Source organism: Amblyraja radiata, chromosome 15 (genome assembly GCF_010909765.2).
Source record: "Amblyraja radiata isolate CabotCenter1 chromosome 15, sAmbRad1.1.pri, whole genome shotgun sequence".
Taxonomy (NCBI): domain Eukaryota; kingdom Metazoa; phylum Chordata; class Chondrichthyes; order Rajiformes; family Rajidae; genus Amblyraja; species Amblyraja radiata.
In genome coordinates this window covers 33008842-33023100 of record NC_045970.1, presented here as the reverse complement: position 1 = coordinate 33023100, position 14259 = coordinate 33008842, and the positions used below count along the sequence as shown (strand labels likewise).

The 14259-nt window shown below is 42.5% G+C and overlaps 1 protein-coding gene across 2 annotated transcripts in view; it reads left to right on the top strand.

Moving 5' to 3' along the window:
* The window catches only part of rbm20 (RNA binding motif protein 20), a 169706-nt gene extending 155777 nt beyond the window's left edge, over positions 1–13929 (top strand). For both annotated transcript variants that reach the window (XM_033033990.1, XM_033033991.1), the window contains exons 13-14: positions 547–668; positions 13302–13929. In XM_033033990.1, coding sequence (XP_032889881.1) covers positions 547–668; positions 13302–13424 — 245 coding nt within the window. In that variant the 3' untranslated portion in view covers positions 13425–13929. The remainder of the gene's footprint in view (positions 1–546; positions 669–13301) is intronic.
* The last annotated feature ends 330 nt before the right edge of the window (positions 13930–14259 follow it).

The following is a 14259-nucleotide window of genomic DNA, read 5'->3' as shown; positions in this document are numbered from 1 at the left end:
CAGTTCATTCCTACAAGTTACCTGTCCATGTTCTGCTGCTCCCGGACTCTGTGTCTTCTTCCTCCTGCTTTGAGTGGGATGGGTTTCAATGGGAAGCTCATCCAAATAATCATTATGTTGAATCCAAGTTTATAAGATGAAGTCAAAACAGAATCCATACCCTCCATTACCCTTCCATGCACCTCCATTACTTGGAAGTCTTCTCTCCATAGATCAGGAGTGTGAAAGGCCTAATGCAGAATCCCCACCTGTTACGTTGACTGAGATCAACCATACTAAACTAGAAATGAATCAAGACTCTGCATGAAGGACCCCATTTCCTGACAGAACATTTTGAAAAGATACATTTCAAAATATTTTTCATGCCAATATGGAAAATTAACTTGGATGGAATGAATTGGATGGCAGCAAAGCCAAAAATCCAACCGATCCTTCAAAGAGAGAAAATGTGGGAATACAGATTCCTGTTCTTTTGTCATCCAAATTCCTGGAAATCTGTGTATCTTTAACAGAACCTTTGGTAACCAGCAGGCTCTTATTTTTCAGGTGTTGAATTTGTAGAAGCTAGAACTGGATTTTACTGCAAGCTTTGTGGTCTATTTTACATTACGGAGGATGCTGCAAAAACCAGTCATTGTCGGAGTTCTGTGCATTATAAGAACCTGCAGGTAAGGGAGACAAGAGTTGCTTGACTTTGTCCAGGGCATGGAAGTTGTAGTAAAGGCTCAACGCTGAGACGATTGTTGTGGGCCCAGTGGACACGGTGTTTCTCGGCTGCTTTCCAGCAATCCCTCCTAGTACAGGTCCACCACCGATTTTCCGGCATCCTTAGTCCCAGAGCTTTTCTGGAATATCCGTTTTTCCAGATGAGCAGAGGACACGGTCTCTGAGAGGAGTCCAATGGTACCAGAACGGTCCACCTAGGCTGCCAAGGAGCCGCAAAGTCGGCCTCAGAAATCGGCTATGGAATGGATCTGCTGGCTACGGCCGGGCCAGAGTTCCAGACACAGGGGGCAAATTCAACCTGCTGGTCAGCAGCGGAAGTCCCAATGACATCGAGATCAGCCGCCACACCCAGCCGAGGCACCGCATTTTCAAGGGAACTTCTGGGGGTGTTGCCAGAAAATCGGTGGTGGACCTGTATACTAAAATGGGATTTTAGTGGACGGTTTTTCAATTGGGTGGATTAACTGAGTCCCTGGGTAAGAGGAAAGAGATAAAAGGGTCGGTGTTACAAGAAGAAAGTGGCTGATGATGAAAGTCAACAACCAATGTAAGGAGCAATGCAGATCCTCCCAGCTGAGATGCAGCAATTCCTTCTAAATGCACACTAGAAATCTGAAGTGAAAATAAAGTGAAGTGAAAATGCTTAACAGGTCATTTATCTTTTGTCAAGAGTGAAAAACAATGAAGGTTTCAGATTGTTGTTTTTTTCTCAAAACTTGGAGGTTTTAAGGCAGAAAAATAGGTGAGGAAGGGAGGGAAATATAGAGGAATATCCTCTCTCTGTTCCTGCTCCCCAAATACACACATCTGATCAGACGTGTGAAACCAACTGTGAGGACAGTGAAGGTTTGGCCTGAGGCGGCTGTCTCTGTATTATAGGAACAGTTTCAGCAAACAGACTGGAGTCTGTTCGCCACCCAGGCCACCTTTAACTCCCAAGTGGACATTAACTCATACACCTCAACCGTTTTGGACTATATAAAATTCTGCACTGACAACGTCACTACCCACAAACAGATAAAGACCTTCCCTGACCAGAAGCCGTGGATGAGCAGGGAGGTCAGACTCCTGCTGAAGGCTCGCGATGCCGCTTTTAAATCTGGCGACGCTGAGGGATACAGCTCATCCAGGGCCAATCTGAAAAGGGGAATTAGGAACGCTAAACTCAATCACAAATGGCAGATCGAGGAGCATTTCCAAAACAACTCCGACCCCAGGCGCATGTGGCAAGGAATCAAATCCATTGCCGATTACCATAAAGTTAACACTCCCCCCCCCAGACAACGCCTCCCTTCCTGACGAGCTAAACCACTTCTATGCTCGTTTTGACCAGGACAACAAAACTCCAGCCATCAAAGCTGCCCCACCCCCGAACGAACAACCCCTCAGTCTCTCCACCTCTGCTGTACAAGGCACACTGAGCAAGGTGAATGAGCACAAAGCTGCCGGCCCCGATGGCATCTCCGGGCGTGTGCTCAGGGCATGTGCTGGACAACTATCCCCGGTCCTCACTGACATTTTCAATCTGTCACTGGCCCAGGGTGTCGTCCCCACTTGCCTCAAGACATCAACCATTGTGCCAGTGCCCAAACAATCAGCTTCAGGGAGTCTCAACGACTTCCGCCCAGTGGCACTCACCCCTGTCATCGCAAAGTGCTTTGAGCGGCTGATCTTGGCTCACCTCAAAGCCAGCCTCCCCCCCACACTGGACCCCCATCCTACCGGACCAACAGGTCTACAGAGGACGCCATATCGGCGGCCCTACACTCAGCCCTGACCCACCTGGACAGCAATAACACCTACATCAGGTTGCTGTTCATTGATTTCAGCTCCGCCTTTAACACTGTCATCCCCGCCAGCTTGATCACCAAACTCAGCAGACTTGGCATCTCCACCTCCCTCTGCAACTGGACACTGGATTTCCTCACCAACAGACCACAGTCTGTTAGGGTCAACAACCTCACCTCCTCCACTATAACACTGAACACCAGCGTGCCACAGGGCTGTGTGCTCAGTCCTCTCCTCTACTCCCTCTTCACCCATGACTGCATCACTAAGTATGGCTCCAACGCCATCATTAAATTTGCCGACGACACCACGGTGGTAGGGCTGATCAGTAACAACGACGAGTCAGCCTACAGGGAGGAGGTCCAGCACCTGGCAGCCTGGTGTGCCAACAATAACCTCATCCTCAACTCCAAGAAGACGAAGGAAATTATTGTTGACTTCAGGAAGAACAGAGGGGGCAGACAAACCCCCATCCATATAAACGGGACTGAGGTGGAGCGCGTCTCCAACTACAAATTCCTCGGGGTACACATCTCGGAGGATCTGTCCTGGTCCCTCAATACCACCAAACTGATCAAAAAGGCGCAGCAGCGCCTTTACTTCCTGAGGAGGCTCAAGAAAGCTCACCTGTCCCCCCAGATCCTGACCAACTTTTACCGCTGTACCATCGAAAGCATCCTGACCACCTGCTTCACGGTATGGTACAGCAGTTGCACCGAAGCGGATAGGAAGGCACTACAACGGGTGGTGAAAACCGCTCAGCACATCATCGGTGCCCCGCTCCCTGCCATGGATGCCCTCCACCGAAAACGGTGTCTGAGACGGGCCAGGAAGATCATCAAGGACCCCTCTCACCCTAACCATGGACTGTTTGCCCTCCTCCCATCAGGGAGGCGGTACAGGAGCCTCAGGTCTCGAACTAGCAGGATGAGGAACAGCTTTTTCAACAACACACTTACATTGCTGAACTCGGAGTCCCGTCGCTAGATATCTTTGGTCTCTCCATCCACATTGTTAACCAGTACTCTTCTTACTCTAATGTATGCTTGTTCTGAATTTTTTTTAATTCCTATCTTGCACTATGACTATGACCAGACGCTAAACTGCATTTCGTTGTACCTATACTTGTATCTGTGCAATGACAATAATGTTGAATTGAATTCCCAATGCTGATGAGATGTCATTCACAAGAATCAGTAAAGGGGCCTGTCCCACTTACGTGTCCTTGGCACGCAAATTACGCGACCTCGTGGTTGCGTTGAGGCGCACGGGCATCATATGGCCGCGCGGGGCCGGTCCCACTTATAATCGCGGAGGGGTATGTAGTCGTGCGCGACATCGCGCGGGGCACGAAAATTTTTGTAGTGAACGAAAATCTTCGCACGCCAACGGCCTGTGGCGGAACTGACGGCCAAAGTGGGACAGGCCCAAGACCCTGGCGCGACGCAACATCTCACCTTCAACAGCAGCAGAAGCAGGCAAACAATCACCGAACTCGGCCTGGGGCTCACGGTCGTTGCGGTCCCTATCCGCCCCCACTTCTACTCCCAGAGCGGGAGTAAATAAGCAAGAAAATTGAAGATAGACACAAAATGCAGGAGTAACTCAGTGGGACCGGCAGCATCTCTGGAGAGAAGCAATGGGTGACGTTTCGGGTCAAGACCCTTCTTTTCGGACTGAAGAAGTCTCGACACGAAACATCATCCATTGCTTCTCTCCAGAGATGCTGCTGGTCCCACTGAGTTACTCCAACATTTTGTGTCCATCTTCAAATGACGTCACGTGCTCCAGAAGGCTGTGCGTACGCATGAAATCGCGCCCGACCTTCGCGGGGCCATCGCGGCTCAACACGACCACGAGGTCGCGTAATTTGCGAGCCAAGGACACGTAAGTGGGACAGGCCCTTAACTCGCTTTCTCTTTTCACAAACACTGCATGATACAATAGTTCAGCATTCTTTTTTTGTTGCATAACGGTGACTTTCATCATAAAATATGATAATTAACTGGAGAGAATAAAGTGGTTTATTGTGTATATATATAAGGTTTCCTTACGTTGAATGTAATGAACATCTTTGTACTTCCTCAATAACATACTGAGGCATCAGTTTCCATTTCTGTCTAGTCTCTCGAGTGTGATTTAAACTGGTAATCTACCATGGGGCAAGAATGTACCAAATGAGTAACTGTGACACCTGTAGATATTTGCTTATATGGTAGAGTTTTCAAATCCAGCTCAGTGCTTTACTCAACTGTGCCTTTGGTTGAAGAAAGCCTATAATAAAAATAGCACAAAGTATCACAGAAAGATTAAGAGTTCATGTTCATGTTCACATTCAGTTAATGTAACAATTTATTGCTTCCGATTAAGTAAGAGCATAGTGTTACGGAAAACGACACAAAGTGCTGGAGTAACTCAGCAGGTTAAACAGCATCCCTGGAGAGCATGGAAAACGTCACCTATTTATGTTCTCCAGGGATGTTGCCTGACCTGTTGAGTTACTCCAGCACTTTGTGTAATTTTCCGTAAGACAATGCTCTTACTTAATCTCAAGCAATGAACTCTGTATTAACCAGCATCTATAGTTCTTTGTTTCTACATTGTCTTACGGTTCTATGCCTTTCTTACCCAACACCCAGGCATTTTGTATCTATATATGCATGCTCAATAGTTTTTGCAGTGGCATTGGGTCTTTCAGCTGTTTGGTGTGTAAATTAAAATGTCCCTAGTTTGTTTCTGATTTTGATGACTTTAGGCTTTCCTCTGTGTAATCTGCTGTGTAAAGAGCTCTCAAGCATCAATCTGAAGAAGAGTCCCGACCCGAAACGTCAACGATCCATGTTCACCAGGGATGTTGTCTGTCCCGCTGAGTTACTCCAGCACTTTGTGCCTTTTTCAGCCTGCCATCTATTGCTTACAGAACATCTCCAGCTTACGAATGCCTTCCTTTTGATCAGCCTGTACTTACGAACGACCATTTGGGAAACTGGCAGAATGGATCAGTGGCCATCGCAAGGCAACAGGCGTGTTCTGCCATGTGGGAACTTAGTTCAATGTTGCATTTCCAATTTGCAAACTTTTTAGTTTAAATTAGTTTAGAGATATAGTCCAGAAACAAGCACTTCGGCCCACCAGCGATCCCCGCACATTAACACTATCCTAAACACACTAGGGACAATTTACATTTATACCAAGCCAATTATCCTACAAACCTGTATGTCTTTGGAGCGTGGGAGGAAACCAAGGGGAAAACCCACGCGGTCACGGGGAGCATGTACAAACTCCGTACAGACAAGCACCCGTAGTCAGGATCGAACCCGGGTCTCCAACACTGTAAGTCCAGTAAGGCAGCAACTCTACCGCTGCACCCCTGTTGGGTTACAAACAGTTTTTTTGGAATGGAACCCTGCCTAAACATGAGGAGGACATATTCTATTTATTTAATATCAACATATATGGCATAATCTTCTTTTGTAAGAACATAGTTTTACAGAAAAGGACAAAAAATGCTGAAGTAACTTTGCGGGTCAAGCAGCATCCCTGGAGAGCATGTTATCCAACATCACCTGAACTCATTATAGACCAGATATCTTCTGGATACGACGGGTACGGAACTCAATATCTACCATATCCAGAGAAATCTCCTCTCCACAGAAATCACTTGCACTTGCAATCCTTGAACAAGGTTTTTGCCTCAAACCATAGGATAATTATGTAATTCTGTCCTCACTAAAAGCACTGGCTGGAAAGATAGGTGTGTACTTCCTTGCAATTATCACCTAATACAATTAGTGAAAGATATTTAGACTTTAGACTTTACTTTAGACTTTAAAGATACAGTGTGGAAACCAAAGTGGATCGCCTCTATAAAATTGTCCCTAATGTGCAGGGAGTGGATGAGAAATGGGATAACATAGACCTTGTGTGAAGGGGTAATTGATGGTTGGCATGGACTCAGTGGGCAGAAAGTCCTGTTCTCATGCTGTATCGTTAAAATAATTTATTTTTAAAAAACATGATAAAGGGAGGATTTTCCTGGTAAACTTAGGCTTCCGTGAGTACATAGAAGGTAGAAGTCAATTGTAATGACTTCTGTTGTAATTGTAATTGAGAAAATACTTTGCCTTCCATCACAGTGAGGAGGAGATTCACTGTGATGGATGTTTGTTTGTGTGAATTGACTTGTTTGTGTGTCTTGTAGAAATTGTCCCTTTTTGTATGGCTGTAGAAACAGAGTTTCGTTTGAGCCTCATTGAGGTTCAAATGACAATGAATAAATATTGTATTGTATTGTATTGTAAAAGTGGATCTACAAGAAGAATAAATAATGATGACAATTATGACAAACTAAGTGAAAGTATGAGAAAATAGCTGTTTGGCTTCTGAGTTGCAGCCTGACCAGACGGGAGGGACGAAACTAAGATGAAAGTTGTAAATGTTTGTTTCTTTTGCCAACATTTGTTTGATTTGGTGAACTAGCCTTCAATCATAAGAACAAGGAAATAAGCAATACCAGAATAGACCGCTGAAATCCATCTGCTTGGAAGCGATGTTCAAAAGACATAAACACCAATCCAGCTATTCATTTCTTATACCCCTGAAATAAATCTTTCACCAGGAAACCATTTACTGGGATTTAGTAACAAACAATTTACTTGTGTTAGGTTAATCCATTAGACATACATGCCGACCTAGCAAATAGTGAGCAATTGCTTTGAATAGAGCTGCACATGCCGCTGATATCAGCCTTGAAAATAGGCTTCATGATATGCTGGGACCAGAGGGAAGACTTGGAATCCAACAGGAAGCAGGATTGTGATAAGGTACATTGCAAATGGACCCAGGAATCGATTGCCTTTATTTCAGAAATAAAGAAGTCCACTTTGTGGAACTGAGGATATGAGTAATTACAAAAGAATTCCAGGTGCTGAAAATATCCACTTTGCTTTTCTGGGGAGATTTAAGTGTATGCAATGCTTTAATTGTGACGGCGTGTGCCACCACAGCAAAATGGTGCTTTTACAAAGCCAGACATCAATATTTATTTTTCTGGCAACGTGACACGTATGTTTATTAATCATGCATACTGGCACTTTTTTGTCTATAAATAAACACTGCCTGTATGTACTTTACCCAGAAGCCACCCTTACCAGGCTCCCTTACCACACCTATTAGAATAAAGGGGAAGCCATTTAAGACTGAGGTGAGAAAAAACGTTTTCACCCAGAGAGTTGTGAATTTGTGGAATTCCCTGCCACAGTGGAGGCCAAGTCACTGGATGGATTTAAGAGAGAGTTAGATAGAGCTCTAGGGGCTAGTGGAATCAAGGGATATGAGGAAAAGGCAGGCACGGGTTATTGATTGGGGACGATCAGCCATGATCACAATGAATGGCGGTGCTGGCTCGAAGGGCCGAATGGCCTCCTCCTGCACCTATTTTCTATGTTTCTATGTATCCATTCCCCAGATTTATATTATCTTTGTGATTTCTTGGTATTAAGGCAATTTTGAACTAAAATTTTCTATGAATAGTATCCACCCTAAACCCCACTCCAATTACATACATTAAATGGGACCCTGTCCTGGGCCCTTTTTGCAGTCCAGAGTTAAACATATTGCTAATTGATTACATATGATCTCACTAAATTATATATTTTAAATGTTGGTTTTTTTAATCCGTTCAAGTGGGATAAGGTTTTAAATCTCACCATCTAGTTTAGCTTAGTTTAGAGGTACAGCACAGAAACAGGCCCTTCGGTCCAACGAGTCCGTGCCGACCGGCGATCCCCGTACACTTGCACTATCTTACACACTATAGACAATTTACAATTTTAACAGAAGCCAATTAACCTACAAACCTGCGTGTCTTTGGAGTGTGGGAAGAAACTGGAGTAGTAGGGGAAAACCCGCATGGTCGCTGAGAGAACATGCAAACTCCGTACAGACAGCACCCATGGTCAGGATTGAACCCAGGTCTCTGGCGTTGTAAGACAGCAATTCTACCACAGCACCATCACAACAGTCAAACATCGAAAATTTGAAACTCTAAATTGATTTTACTACTTTGACTGGGATTTTTTAATTGCATCTGTCTCACAATAACAGGGATATCAGTTTGTGGTAACAAGAAAGTGCAGATGCTGGTTTACCAAAGAAAGACACAAAGTGCTGGAGTAACTCAGCGGGTCAGGCAGCATCTCTGGAGAACCTGGATAGGTGACATTTCAGGTCAGGACCCTTCTCCAGGCTGATTACAGGGGGGAATGGAAAAGAAAACTGGGAGAGAGGTTGGGCAAGACAAAGCAAGGCCGGTAATTGGTGAACAGTGTCAAGGGGGGTACACAAAATTGCTGGGGAAACTCAGCGGGTGCAGCAGCATCTATGGAGCGAAGGAAATAGGCGACGTTTCGGGCTGAAACCCTTCCCAATTTTCAAGTGTCAGTGTCAAGGGGGGGTTTGTTAGGCAGATTGTTATACAAAAACCAGAGTTGAAAAGACAGGTGTGAGCCTAAAAGAATAAAGTTGCAAATTGTGAAGCTCGGGGACAGCAATGTTGTGAATTGTGAAGGTGGAAGAAGGGAATTCGGTTTAACCAGGTTATGCAAGAATTTTGTTCAACTATGAAACCAATAAACTTGAATTGTACTTCAGATATTTTGTTTTTAAACCCTTAAAGCATTCAAGACCCCCAAATAGGTGATAATTGCAGGCAAATGCATCCACGATAAACAAGTTAACACAATCCACAGAAATTATGCTGATGAGCAGTAATTCAACAGACTGTAACGTTATTAGGTGAATTGAATTAAGAATAGGTTCTGCTATTTGTGAGTTTGGCACTCAGCTGTGCTTTAAAAAGATTAGGAATTTTTAGCTGCTTTCATAATGCCTATGGCACTTTAGTCGGACTGGAAATCCCCAGCACGTTTGTGCATCCAGACGTGAGATGAACCAGCAGTACAGCTTGAACGTATTGGAAGGTTTATTCAATTACTGGTTAAGTCTGAAATGTGTTAATTCTATAACTGGAGCACAGAAAGGCTGCGACAAATTCAAATGTCACGGAGAAGAGTATCAAGATGAGTTAGTTGATTAATGTCCAGTAGTTTAGTTTAGAGATACAATGCAGAAACAGGCACTTCTACCCACAGATTTCACACAGACCAGCGATATCCGTACACTAGCACTATCCTACACACTTGGGACAATTTACAATCTTTACCAAAGCCAATTAATCTACGAACCTGTATGTCTTTGGGATGTGGGATGAAACCAGAGAACCCGGGGAAAATCTACGCATACTTGGGGAAAACGTATATGCTCCATAGTCAGCCTCGAACTTGGATCTCAGGTGCTGTAAGGCAGCAACTCTACCACTGCACCACGGTGCCGCCCAGTATAGGAAATACAAAACCAGTTGGAGCAATAAAGGGTCAAATTAAAGGCTTGATCCTCATGAGGATATCCACAGGATGCATAAAATCAACACACCAGCAGATGGAAGATTGCTGACTTTAGTATGTCCTCTCCTTGCATACAATATATATTAAAATATAACTTGTAATTAAAAGAGCTGGATAGAATTTACATTTAGAAGGTTGACTTACTTTGGGTGTGTTTATAATTTTTTTACAGAATTTGTTTATAGAATGTATGGAGATAAATCAGCCTATTCAAGTTCTTGCCAATACTTGGAGGGATCTCTTCAATCTCATTTTCCGACTTATTTCCCATGTAAAATACACTTACAAATTCCTAACAACTCCGCCAATCCTCCACCACCTTCTTTCATTAGAAGCAATTTGCAGTCACCAATCATCCTACAATCCTGCACCTTTCTTTCATTTGAAGAAGGGTCCAGACCCAAAACGTTACCTGTCCATTTTCTCCAGAGATGCTGCCTGTCCCGCTGAGTTACTCCAGCATTTTGTGGAGTAACTCAGCGGTATAAGTTTGGTTTAGTATAAACCAACATTTTCAGTTCCTTTTTATTGCAACCTGCAAACCAGCATGCCTTTAGGATGTGTGAGGAAACCGGAGCTCCCTAGGGAAACCATGCACACTCTACACAGACAGCAACTAGACTTCCAGTTCAGATCTGGGTCGCTGGAGTTGTGAGACAGCAGCACACTGTGCCACCCTGGTTTGGTTCTGCTGGTCAACAGGGTGTAACTGGATGCAGCATTTTGTAGAAGTAATTTTAATCTCGGAAGGAACAAAATAAAGGATTAAACAGGAGATGCAGCTCTGAAACATGCTGCTCAGCCCAAGTTCATGCCGCTGTTCCTGATGCTCTGCATAAGTTTCCTCTCCTCTTTCATCATCTGAATCATAACTGTAGATTGGTTATTGCATGTGAACCAATCATAGTAGAATAGCATCACTAACCCCATCTTACTGTATGATTCATACTAACACCCACTTCCTATACTGGTCAGTCTTGGAGGCGGTAACGATGAACTAACAACTACCAACCTGCTGTACCGCTATATATGAGTACCAATTAAAGATGATCTTGAACTCCAGATTGTACAGTATGCATATTTACAATAACCATCTCTTTCATTCTGCTTCAAATGTTCACCCAGCCTCTACTGCATGCATACTATTTGTTTTAACCGCTCTCCATAGTAACATGGCACAGATTCGCATTGCTCCTCGGGGAAAGATGTTTCTTTTGATAACACTGATGGATGTCTTGGCAAATGCCTTGCATTCTTGGTCTCATCCCCACACATGGAAACGTTCTGTATGTATCAAAACCTTCCAGTAATTTCAAGGCCTCCATTGAGTCACCCATCTGCTGCCTTTTCTGAGGAAGTAAAAAAAAAGATCCAATCTATTCATTCTTTCTTGATTCAGTAATGTAAGAACATAAGAAGATAAGGTGACTTAGGTCAATCCTTCCAACATCATTAACAGACCACTAAAATTGACAAATTTAAAGCACGATGGAAATTTGTTGAATGCTTTCCCCCTGTGTCCTAAAGATCATTTTTATTTGTGACCTAGATTCCTTGATACAGTATTTCCAAGCAAGCTGCTGCTAAACAAAACTCAACTTGCCAGTCCAAGGCATCTGATGTCAAGCTGCAGCATATTGCTGTGGTGGAGAGCAAAAGTATTATGGGTGGTTGCAAGTCCTTGTTTTAATCCACAATATATTTCCACCTAAGTAGTAAGGAAATGCAGATGCTGGTTTATAATGAAGATAGGCACAAAATGCTGGAGTAACTCAGCAGGTTAGGCAGCATCTGTGGAGAAAAGGAATAGGTGATGTCTCAGGTCGCGACCTTTTTGAAGATGCTTCTGAAGAAGCTGTTGGGCTGGTTAAGTTTGACTCTTGGAATCTTGATGGAGACATATTGTGGAAACTAAATTTATAAGTAACATTCCATGAGCTTACAGTTAACCCTTGAGTAGCACAACAACCGTACCTATCTCTCATTTGCTGGTCACAACATTGTGGACCCAGTTTCTCAATTGCAGCACTTTGTGTGTGCCTGTAATGTACATTAATGTTGCTGAGTAGAATAGTATGCTTTTGATTATATTTATTTTATTCACCTTTATTTTTGTTTCATGTTTTATTAACCGGGTTACCTATACTTGTTTTAGAACGTTGTCCTCTATGGAAGAATGGGATTGCAGAGTTTTTAGGTTGTATTGTTGTCCTACATGGAACATAGAACAGTACAGCACAACAACAGACCCTTTGGCCTATGATGTCAGTGTCAAACATGATGCCAAATTAACCTAATTCATTTTTCCCGCACATGATCCATATTCCTCTATTCTCAGTATATTCATGTGCCTCTCTAAAGGCCTCCTAAACACCACTATCACTTCTGCTTCCACCACCATCCCTGGCTCTGGCAGTACATTCCAGTCATCTACCATTCACTGTGCAAAAAGAAACTTTCCCTGCACATATCAATCAAACTTTCACTTTAAAGCTATACCCCAACTATTTGATATTTCCATACTGACAAAAAAGTTTGGAGTGTCTACCCTATCTATGACATAGTTTCAAAAACGTCCATCATGTCTCTCCTCAGTCTCCGACACTCCAGATATTAGACTTTCCAAAGTGCCCAATGTATGCAAAATAATTCTATCATTTTTATTTTATGATTAGCATCCATAAGGTACTGCTAAACTCTAAAGTGCTTTGTGGACATCCAATAGAATAATATCAATTGTTGTAAAACTCTTCAGAACATCAGAAAGTCATTAATAAATGCAATTTTAATACAAAATACTGCAGACACTGGAAATCAAATAAAAAGCAGTTGTTTCTAAAATACTAAGTTCAGGTAGCAGCTGTGGGGATAAAATCAGAATTAATATTGCAGTTCAATGACCTTTCGTGGTATAAATGCAAGTGTTTCTCTTCTGAAATCCTTAAAATATATTTTAAGATTAGTTTTCAAAGTGAAAATGCTACTCTTTGTTCTGCATACCATTTTTCATTTAGCAGTGTTTGTTTTGGCAGCTTCAAATACAGATTGAGTTTACGTTCAAATCACATCATCAGAGGATGGAATGCAAAACATATTTTTTTAAACATTTAAATATTATCTTTGAATGAAGGACTATAACAGCGTTTTAAATGCCTGAAACACATTTTAAATGAATTATGCTTTGAATTCCTGTATAATCATTTTTTTGTCTTTTGCACCAAAGTTGGAAAAGGTTAAATCATAAAAAAAATGGTTATTAAACAATTTGTGGGTCTTGAACAACAATTTATTCACATTTATAAAGTTAGTTTCTTTTCATCACAGAAATACCTATCACAGTTGGCAGAAGAAAGCTTGAAGGAAGGTGAGAGAGATGGAAATCCCGGAACGGAGGAGGAAGTTGGGATCATACCGCAGTTTGACATGAAAAAGCCCAATACGTCCTGAAACTGTTAAGATTATGCTCTGGAGTCTCCAATATCAGTGAAACCAAGGCCTAATTCTTAGGGATTGCTTCAAGATGTGGAGCTGGAATACACCAGGCCAAGGAAGTGATGAAAAAGAAAGCGAGAAAGGAAAGAAGATGGATCCTCCCATTTGTTGTGATATTTTGGAAAGATGCCTTTATCCTTAATCTTCACTGACCAGGCCAATCATATTCAGGGAATTTCTAGTTTCTAATTGTAACTGAGGTTATGATTAAATGTATTGGTTTGATGAAGACATTTTATTTGGACCATTTCATATGGATAATTAATTTATGTCTGGGTAACATATTGTTCGATTCGAGGGGAGATTATTGATTAGTTTATTTTACATTTCTGTGTTATTTATTAGAAGCAGCAGAAACTCTTTGAAAACACTGGAAACACATGACAAAATTATAGTTTAGAAATTGTATCAGGCAGACAGATATGAATTTAATAAACATTTTATTTAATGATTACAATGATGTAATGATTAATGTCATTTGTTTGCCCACTAAGTTTAGAGGATTATTGTTCTGTTTTTTCTCTTTCCTTAATATGAAAATGTCCGTAACCCCTTTTACCTCGTTCACGGGTCTTCCTTCACTTGTGGGACTTAACTATAGGTACTGTCTATAGGTTTATAGGTCATTTCACCATATGTACCATCACTGGCTCACCAGATCTAGTCATTTAAACCAAGACATTCACCAATCATAAAAAGACACAAAGCGCTTGAGCAACTCAGTAGGTCGGGCTGCATCTCACAAGTTCATAAGTTCCAAGGAGCAGAATTTGGCATTTTGGCCAATCAA